The sequence below is a fragment of the Brassica oleracea genome, chromosome C9 (genome assembly GCF_000695525.1).
Source record: "Brassica oleracea var. oleracea cultivar TO1000 chromosome C9, BOL, whole genome shotgun sequence".
NCBI lineage: Eukaryota > Viridiplantae > Streptophyta > Magnoliopsida > Brassicales > Brassicaceae > Brassica > Brassica oleracea.
The window spans coordinates 27,554,207-27,564,468 of NC_027756.1; the positions used below are offsets into that span (position 1 = coordinate 27,554,207).

General features: G+C 32.8%; 1 protein-coding gene across 1 annotated transcript; it reads right to left on the reverse strand.

Annotated features, from left to right (window-relative positions):
- Window positions 1–1,047: 1,047 nt before the first annotated feature.
- On the reverse strand, window positions 1,048–6,491 carry LOC106312972 (oligopeptide transporter 7). The gene is made up of 9 exons (XM_013750683.1): window positions 6,461–6,491; window positions 5,992–6,387; window positions 5,549–5,703; window positions 5,334–5,431; window positions 3,307–3,576; window positions 2,712–3,011; window positions 2,323–2,578; window positions 2,022–2,204; window positions 1,048–1,941 (listed from the first exon to the last, which is right to left on the reverse strand). Exons 1-9 carry the CDS (start codon window positions 6,489–6,491, stop codon window positions 1,333–1,335), a joined length of 2,298 nt encoding a protein of 765 aa, XP_013606137.1. The 3' UTR covers window positions 1,048–1,332.
- Between the last annotated feature and the right edge of the window lie 3,771 nt (window positions 6,492–10,262).

The following is a 10,262-nucleotide window of genomic DNA, read 5'->3' on the forward strand; positions in this document are numbered from 1 at the left end:
TGTTTGATCGGAAAACGGTAATAAAGAAGATATGGGTTTTAACAAAGACGTCTTATTTATGATCGGAGAAAACGTTCAGTCGGTTACAAGGGAAACGAAGAGAGTGCGACAGAAAGGAAGCCGGTGGCTCGATGAGCTACCGGAAAAGTACAACTAACGGCGAGATGAAGCAAAGGTGAAAACCCTAATCTAGCCGCCAAGTGTTAGTCAGTGATTTCAGATCCTTCTCTCGTTGTCTCCACTTTTCCTTATATAGACGTCCTGATGCTTCGTCCTTGACCTAATTTACGCCATCTTGGTGGGCCTCCTCAGCTGGGCCGAGAAGCCCGTAGGCGTCCGAGCAGCCGCTGAGCCGAATATACTTTAGTCGATGACGATCGACTAAAAGTACTCAAGAGTCAAGCCGAGAGACCTGACTCTTGAGCCGACCGATCGAGCCGTCGCTCTTAACTAATCCGGATCAGGCCTTTCTATTCCTCGGGGCCTTGTGGGATGGTCGAATCCATCCTCTGCAAACAGCAGTGTTACGATCCTAAAAGATTCATTGTTAGTGGTTAAACTAAAAGACTTTCTATAGGATATATCTAATTCCGAAAGAGAATCGCAATCAATTTTTTCATGTTGAGAAAACTAAAATATTTGCGTTGTTCAGGTTTAGACTTTAGATACTTTATCCGAAAAATGTTAACCGAGGTTAGACTATTTAGACACGGCTTGCTCGTTTGACATCTCTGATCATGTGAGAGGCAACGTCAAACGTACACTTGAGGATAATCCACTAAAGTAATTGAAGTTAATATTATTAAATGCTAATGTCATATCATTAGATGGATCAAATGCATCAAATGGAAACGTTAAAAATGCTTCCAAGTTATTACAACAAGAGGAGGAGGGACACAAAACAAGAACATCATATCTCTACACATTTGACTAATTTTCTTACTACTTTTACACTTGTTCTTGTAAAAGTGTTACAAAGATCCATATTATAAACTATTACTCGTTTCACTTGTCCTCATTTCTCGTTTCACATTGTTCACCTCATTCTCTAGTTAAGATGCTTGCATATTATCCAAAAAAACTAGCTAGGCGGACCCGATCTTTTAGGTATTCTAACTTATAACTTTTAACAGTTGTAGTTTCTCCTACAACATGGTCAAAAACAAATAACAGAATAAAAATCAAACCAAACTGTTGAATACTTTCCAATTTATACACAATACTCTCACAATGTAAATGAGAGAAGGAAACGTATGCACCAAATGCACCAGCCAAACTTTAGCATCGCAACGGCCTCCGCCATTTCCCAACTGAACTGAGCCGCAAACGCTTTTACGTATAAAGTGGGCAGCCATCAACAATGATATTAGCAGCGGTTGGACACGAGGCCAAAGGGCAACCATCAAGCTCATTTCCCCACCATTCCAAACTCACATTCTCAAGTCCCAAACACATATAAAGCAAAACACCCATAAATGCTAATCCAGCATCCAATGCTCCTGACAAAACATAATTATACCTCTGCCATAGATGTGGTCTGTATCTAAACACAACAAATCCAGATAAGAATCCGGCAAGAAGCCATGTTGTGTAGTTCACAGCTGTTGCGGGTGGCATCGAGCTGATTGCACTAATAAGAACTGGCATGTTTATAAGCTTGATCCACTGCTGTCTGGGGAACATCCTTGAGGCTAACCATACAAGAACTGGAGCAATAGCTCCCACGAGGAAGAACCAGTTAACAGATTTGTATAAACCAAGATCTCCAAATATTCTACGTGGTCCTATAAGTCCCCATATCACAGATGCATCGTAGAAGACTTTATCGCTTGGACATGTCCAAACCGAGTTAGAAATTGAATCACATAAGTTGGGGATGGTCTCCATTAGCCACCAAGCCGTTACGAGGTACACCAAACATGATAAAAGTGTTCCAACGATCTAAAATAGATCATTTATGTGTGAGTATAACTTAAAACCTTAAGAAGTGGTATGATGTAGTTGAAAATAGAGAGTGTAACCTGTGCCATGAACATATTTCTAGGTGGAATCTTCATGTAGTGACCAAGTTTGAAGTCTTGAAGAAATAAGACGGCTTGCTTCATGCTTATGTATCCATATACTTTAAAGCACATATTTGCGACTGGGTATCCTGGATAGATATATCCTATGATATATTCTGTAATAACGTTCAATCCTGGAGCCTACAAAATATTTAATGTATATCCAAATAAATTGACAATTATAATCAAAATCATTTTTTAGAATGTGCAAGTGGTTAGTTATAACATCTACTCGATCCATTTTAGTTATCGGTTATACCTGGTTGGTGATAGCGGTGAGGATACCAATAGGAAGTGTAAAGATAATGGCGACTGTACATGCCAAGAGAACACCCCACCATGGTAACTGAAGTTGGTCTATGTAATATTCACAAGCAAAGATTGTGACGCTAATATTCATAGCGAGAATACACCAAAACCACCACTCCGGGACTTCTTTGTACCTTCTCATCAGCCTCGTGTGTATGTCTATTTTCTTTTCTTTAAAACTCTGTTTGCTTTGCTCCCATATCTCCCTGCAAAAATAATCATTGAAAATATTAGTATAACCAATTAAGCAAATAAGAACCATTCATGTCTCGAATACAAACATATACAAATAATTTATAAGAAACCGATTCGATAATGTAACAATGTTTGAGATTATACCTTCCATGGAAGAGAGCAACGTGCACGATGGTAGCGCTTAGAGCGGCAAAGCCAATACCGTAACTAATGGCGAAGAAAGTACTAAGATACAAAGGGCCTTCACGCTCGTAAGCTTGAAGGTCAAGGTGGAATTTAGAGTCTATAATGGATGTGATATTGTACTTGGAACCTTCGCTTGTGAAAAGAGAGCTCGAATATAAAGGGAAGGTTTTGGCCTTAAACACATCAAGCCAATAGCATATCGGTACCACGACGTATATCGCCAGCACAAATCCTACACCCACATTAGCTGTCGCGAACCTGATAAAAACAGATGACACATAGTTGTTGTAATACCAAACTAAATTGAATCTAAACCAAGATAAAACCATATATTCAGGCATTTGGTTATTGGGTTAGTCTTCTTTTTATGACTTTGATAAGTGGTGATCAACTTGATACTAAAATTTCTTTGTTTAATTTACTTTGAAAACTTTGTCTCATTGGGTTTTGTTTGGATTAATAGTGAAAAATTATCATAGAAATAAAAAAACGATCAGATTATATACAAATTTCGGTTTATTTCTAGCCTACACTGGTGTGAGTTTGGACTAACCATGGACTAGCAAGTGGACTACCCAAATAAGAGGAAATGGTTGACCAGTCGAGTCCTATGGCTCCAACACCTAGGCCGTGGAGACCCGACCCGATCTGTTGGGCCATGACTGATGTTGGAAAGAACCAGCAAACCCACGACAATGACGTCAACATCTGAAATAAGTATCCCGGAAACACATAATATGCGAAACTGCAGACAAATGCTATCACAAAGAACTGTGTACGTGTCAGTCCGCCTTTTGTACGTTCTTCTTTCTCATGCAACGCTCTGTCATTTTAACCAACCACAAAACAATATGTTACAATTTATTGACACAATTTAGTTACAAATGATTGGTCAATGGAAATATCATCTACTTGCACAGCTTAAACCACATCTGTAAGGAAAAGTTATTACATTTACATCAATTATAATTATTGTCTTAGAAAGCAAACAACTACAAAAATGTATAGAAAACGTCATATGATTTTGTACTTTTCGAAGACGTCCAATAAAATTATACAACATTTAATGTGAAACTTGGGTCCCATGTGCTTTTACATATTATTAATATGTAGTCAGTCATGTTTGATCAACCAACTTTCAAACTAATTTTCACACCATCTCTAATAGATCATTCTACTTTTTTTTTAAATGAGTAACTATATAGTGAAATCGGGTTCTACTTCAATATTATTCTATACTAAAGTAAAAAACAAAACAATGAACAAAATAAATAAATTGTTTTATTTATAAAATAAATTTATTTACATTACCATAAAGTAAAAAAAGGAGTAGAATTATATCTTTTTTTACTCCAAACTCTATTTAAAGAATAAAATAGAATAAGATTGAAGATTTTTAAAGTATAAAATAGAATGAGAATGAAGATGATATCACTTTACCAAAGCGACATGCATGGCCAAATAAAAACCTCGTGATAAAAATGTTTACCCCCTACAGTAAAGTTTTTAAGTTTAGAACTCAATTTTATTTGTTTTGTAATTATTCATAAATATAAAATATTGGTGAGTATGTGGGGATTGGATATATGATCTAGCATTTACTACGATAATTAGGAGTTTTCCTGCGCCATGCGCATAAATAGTAATTTTTAACATAACATTTTTTATTTTTTAAAAAAATTTTGATTTATATTTCAACATTATTAATTTATATTTTCACTTCAATAATTATAAAAAATCATAAACGTATTTTTGTAATCTTATTTCTTTTGATTTGGTATAACTATTTAAATTTTATTTTATTTAAATTTTAATAAAGATAAAATTATATTTTATAAAATAGTTTTAATTATTTATTGTGTTTAATGATTATTTATTTTAAATATATATATATTCCCATCTAATTTTAAATATATACATATATATATATATATTTACATATAAATATAAATTCTAATAAATTTGAGACTTTGTTTTTTTTAGTTAAATTGAAAAATCTTTTTGTTAATTTAAATGATGAAGATTAACAGATAAATTTAAATAATGTTTTTTTAAATAATGTTGAAATATTTAACTATCAATTTTTTTTTTGGATTAATGTTAATTTATTTAGTTTATTTTTATTAATGTGAGATACATATATACATATATATTATTATTTTAATTGTGATATATGAATTATCAATATATTTAATAGTTTACCATAAATAAATATTTATATGGAAAACTGACATTAATGATGATACATGAGTTATTTTTATTACCTTATTTAAATTTCCTGTAAAAAATTTAAATTTTTATAAAAAAATTTTACATCTCACAATCAATATGATGCCATGTCATCTATTTTAAGTGTCATGTCATCTTTTTTTTAGCGAGAATGATTGTATTGACGACATGTGTATAAATCACTTCGCAAATATAGCTAAGGGGATTCACAACTTTATAAAATGCCACGATCATAAAGTTGAAATGGCATCTCCATAAATTTCTGAAATTTGGAAAAACACAATAAATTCATTTTGTTTTTGTTTTGTATATAGAAAATATCGAAAACTCTAGAGAGAAACGTGTATTTACCTAAAGAGTGAAACTTGAACAAGATTCGCCGGCCACCACATCTCCGCCGGTTCAACCAGGTATTTCCTGAATATTCCGGCCCAACCAAACCCTAAAACCTAAACATAATCACACTCTCCAATCAGAAACAATAAACTCGAACCAACTCCAAACTTAAATTCTTTTTATAATGAAAAAGCTCAAAAAAGAAAAAGAAAAAGCTTGAAAACACGAACTTGGGTGGTAACGATAACAATGAAAGAGACAAAGAAGGTTATGTTTTTCATATAAAACGCCTTCACAACGGTGACGACGTGAATGGCGTAAACAGATCCAGCTCCGGCGTTAGCGAAAATAGTGATCAACACATGCTCTTTCACATTAAATGGACCTGAAAATTAATCAAAACATAACAAACTTTCAAAGTATATAACCAACCAACGTGGATTGATTGATCCATTGTGAGATTTAAGGCTGGCCAGTCCTCCACAGAGAAACAAAATATTGACTTTTAACATCAAAAGTTTTCGTAGGTAATATGTATGGATCATTCGGTCTATAAATTAATTTTAAAATATATATATATATATATATATTGATTATTTAGTTTCTAGCTCACAAATTTCAATGCCGGGTCTTGGTGAGATTTCTGAAATTTGGATTTATATGATATATCTACCTGGATTCAACGTGAATTCACATTTTGACCCTTGGAGGAAGACTCTGTCGGAGATTTTTGCCGCCATGAGACGACCAAGAGGCACGACGGCGATTTGGGCAGAGATGGCGGAGATTGAGAGAGGCTCTCTTCTGTACCAGAAAAACTGATTGAGAAAGGACAAGAGGATACACGAAAGAGTTCCTAAGACCCACATGCGGAATGTTAGCACAGGTAATGAAGGGTCATCTGTTGTCGGAACGGTGAGTGCTACTTCTCGTATTGGAGAGTTCTCTTCTTCTTCTCCTTCCTCGTTGCTGGAGATTGGTAAACAGAGAACTTCTGCTTCCTCTCTGGTTTCGCATGATGAAGATGATGAGGCTGGTGATGGGTTTGTCAGATCTTTGACTTTTGTTACTGTAACGAAATATTTGTTAGTTAGCAATTGAAATTATATGAAATTAATATAAGAAATGAGAATTATAATTACGTAGAGGAAGAACTTGTTCTGATTCTTCCATGGCTGTGTGTCCTTCTTCTTGCTCTGTTTCTTCTTCTTCTTGTTTTTGTTTTTATTTCTTCATTCAGATTTTAATCTGACAGGCTGTCTATGTTCTAGTCTTCTTCACGTCTTGTGAAAGAGTTGTCTCATTTTTAAATGATTTATTGAAAATATCTAAATTACATTTTTTTTATCGCAAATTGTTTTTTTTTATCGCAAATTGACTTTTTATAGTGACTGAGCTCACTCCGATGGACCACCTCGCCAGAAATCCCTGTAGGGATTTTTTAGCTAACCCAATACCACCCCGCTCTTCTCGAGTATCAAACTGGCGACCTTGGGTAGTTGTGCGTGAGAAACGTTCAGTACTGCCGCTAGGCCACCTTACGTTCTCAAATTGTTTTTCTTTTGTGGAATTCTTATTTTATTTTAATAGCAGTACGTAGGAAATGTGATATAAATACAAACCATCCAAAACTCTATAATGTATTTTTAACTCTTTTTTTTAATCAAAAACTCTATAATGTATATTCTTCTTTTTATTTGGTTTTAGACAACTGGTTTGTTTTCCAATAGATTTCGTTTAATATGGGACCAACATTTTTTCCCCTTGAATCAACTATTTTTTTTTCCTAAGACATTTTGTGGTCGTTTTATAAAGCTAACAGAGCTTCTGCATTAATATCAACTCTTTAAGCTTATCACGCTTTATCGTCTGTTTTTTTTTGCCAAAAACATCATGTTTGGTTTAGTGTTTCAGTTATTGTTGATGTCCATATTGGATATTTAATGCATTTATTAGTTTTTATTTATTCAATATATCTAAATACATGATAAATAGAATGTCTAGCGGCAGTACTGAATGTTTCTCACACACGACTACCCGAGGTCGCCAGTTCGATACTAAGGGAGAGCGGGGTGGTACTGGATTAGCTAAAAAATCTCTACGGGGATTTCTGGCGAGGTGGCCCTTCGGGGTGAGCCCAGTCACTATAAAAAGTTCAACCTATACAGTTTTACCAGAACGAGTTAGCTCTGGTGGTAAAGGGGTTGCGGCTGTAACTTACGCCACCCGGATTCGATTCGCGTTGGGAGAGACTATTTACATTGCTTGGGTTCCCGGCAAAGAGGTGAAAACACCTTTTTTGAGAACGTCAGGTGGCCTAGCGGCAGTACTGAATGTTTCTCACACACGACTACCCGAGGTCGCCAGTTCGATACTCAGGGACAGCGGGGTGGTACTGGGTTAGCTAAAAAATCCCTACTGATATTTTTGACGAGGTGGACCTTCGGGGTGAACTCAGTCACTATAAAAAGTTCAACCTATACAGTTTAACCAGGACGAGTTAGTCTGGTGGTAAACGGCTTGCAGCTGCAAGTACGGCCCCGGTTTCGACTCGCACTGGCCACCAAGGAATTTACATGCGGACTTGCTCTGACGTCCGAAACCGAAGACCGTTGCCTGGCCATGACCCACCCTCGGGTGAGCGTCTGCGCCGCTAAAGTTCGGTCTCTAGTCTGGACCACCACGGTGGGAACAGGACACTCGGTTAAAAAAAAAAAAAGAATGCCTCTGAGAAAAGAACAGAATTATTACAATTACCCATATACAATCAACTCTTTGTTAGGATGAAAATTTAAAATCAAGAGATATATTCATTGTATTTAAAACTTTCACCATTTCTTTTCAATTAACTATAGATATTTCATTGTATTTAATTGTTTCTTATTTATTCTAGCATTTAAAAAATTTCAAAGCCTAATAGAGTTGCTGTATTTAGTTGTGCTGCGTCGAACATATACAACAACATTGCTTCTACTATTAATATGAATTTATGTTTGATAAATTATAGTTATACAACTATATGATTTTTATAATATAATTAACCTTTAATATTTTCATAGCAATAGTGCTATATAAATATATAGTTGCTATATTATATTATATGATTTTATTTATACATATTTTATTCAGATGTAGGCTGACATATTATATCATCATTTATAAAATAGTTAATTAAACTATAAGAATATACTTCTATAGTATAACTAAATTATTTTTAAAAATATATTGCATACAAAAAAAATTAAGAAAATTATAATATAAAAAATAGATCACTATAAATTTAAGAAATCTAAACAATAAAATTATAGAGTTACACAATATATAAGACTAAAATTTAAGCGATATATTTAAAACCTTTAAAATAATATCAAATTTATACATTTATAAATAAAAAAAAATAACTGCACGCATGTACGGATTCAAATTCTAGTTATAAATTATATCATAAGTGCAAACGTAGAGAGGGAGAATCCAACCAAAAAAAGAATCTTTGTTCTCTTAGAATTTAGTTATGCCCACTTCCATATTGCCACGAAGGCAGATCGAACACCTTTCATGTCCTTTTCTTTCCGCTTTTCATTTATTGTCCTAAATTAATTTCCAGAATCTTTTTTGTACATTTTCTTGCTTATCCTTCGCCTCCGTGTTTATCTCTAAAATACAGTAAAACTTTTATAAATTAATACTGAATAAATTAATAGTTTCTATAAATTAATAAATTTTGTTGGTCCAACTTGAACCGATTCAAAATTTGGCACAAATCGATAAAATAATAAGATAATATGTTTTTATAAAATCCTTTGTAAATATATGGTCCTGTTAAGATTATAAATTAATAATTTATATTTATACATATTTTATATAAGTAAAAATTTATTATTATATTGTTTGTTTTATATTCACAATAGAATTATCTTTATATTTTCTTAACACTTAATATATTTTTGATAAAATTTAGTAATATTATATCTAAAACCACATTTAAGTTTTATGCAATATATATTATATAATGAAATAATAAAATAAAATTAATATAAATGTCAAATTTCAAAAAAAAAAAAAAATTAATGTCTATACACTAAAATCAAAATTTTCTTATCTTAGAATAAATATATCTTAAAATAAGAAAATCTAAATAAGAATTTTTTTTTTAAATTAATATCTCGATAAATTAATTAAATTTCAAAGTTCCAACATTATTAATTTATAGAGGTTTTCTCTATATATATATTGTTTTTATTAACGGAGAAGTATTCCATACCTATTGAAGGGTCAAGAGTATTTGTTAGTGTGAAATAGCTGCATGATATTTTTAAGTAGGCGCTGAGTGTTTGTGATTGTGAAGACTTTTACTGATATTATAATTCTGATGCTAAAGTTTTGACTAATAATTGTTGTTTCATGAATAATAAAAGAAAGAATTGTGGCTTAAAACCCCCATGTTAAGTATAAAATCAGTTATTTTAGTTTTGAGATTTTTAAAGAAGATTTTTAACATCTTAGAAGCTAGAATCTAACTTGAATAAAATTGATTTTAGATACTTTAAAACTAACATACACTTTCATAGTTTTTAAAGTCAAAACCCAATCGGGACACAGAGCGTTAAAAAGGAGAATTGAGAAACGGAAGAATAACTATATTAATTTTGCTTTATGCAGCATAATAATTTTATATTATAATTTTTTGAAAATCGTTAAGTATGATTTTAAAACATAATAATTTGGTAGCATTTTGGAAATGTTGATTTCAATTATACATACAAAGATACGATCATCTCAAAAACAAAAAACCTTCATTTTTTTTCCGTAGTAGCGCATTTTCTCACTTGTGTAGGAGCTTTTCCTTCATTTTAACTTGTTTTCCTTTTCCTCTTCTGTTACCTTGTCCTTTCGCTTCGATATGTTTGAGTTTGGATCTCTTTGGTGAAACTGTCGCTCAGCTCC

Excerpts from the sequence above, each read along its gene's own strand:
- LOC106312972 (XM_013750683.1), bottom strand. The coding sequence starts at position 6,491 with ATGGAAGAATCAGAACAAGTTCTTCCTCTAC. Across the intron at positions 2,579-2,711 it reads GTTGCTCTCTTCCATGGAAG|GGAGATATGGGAGCAAAGCA; the intron begins GTATAATCTCAA and ends TTATTTTTGCAG. Across the intron at positions 2,205-2,322 it reads TCACCGCTATCACCAACCAG|GCTCCAGGATTGAACGTTAT; the intron begins GTATAACCGATA and ends AATATTTTGTAG.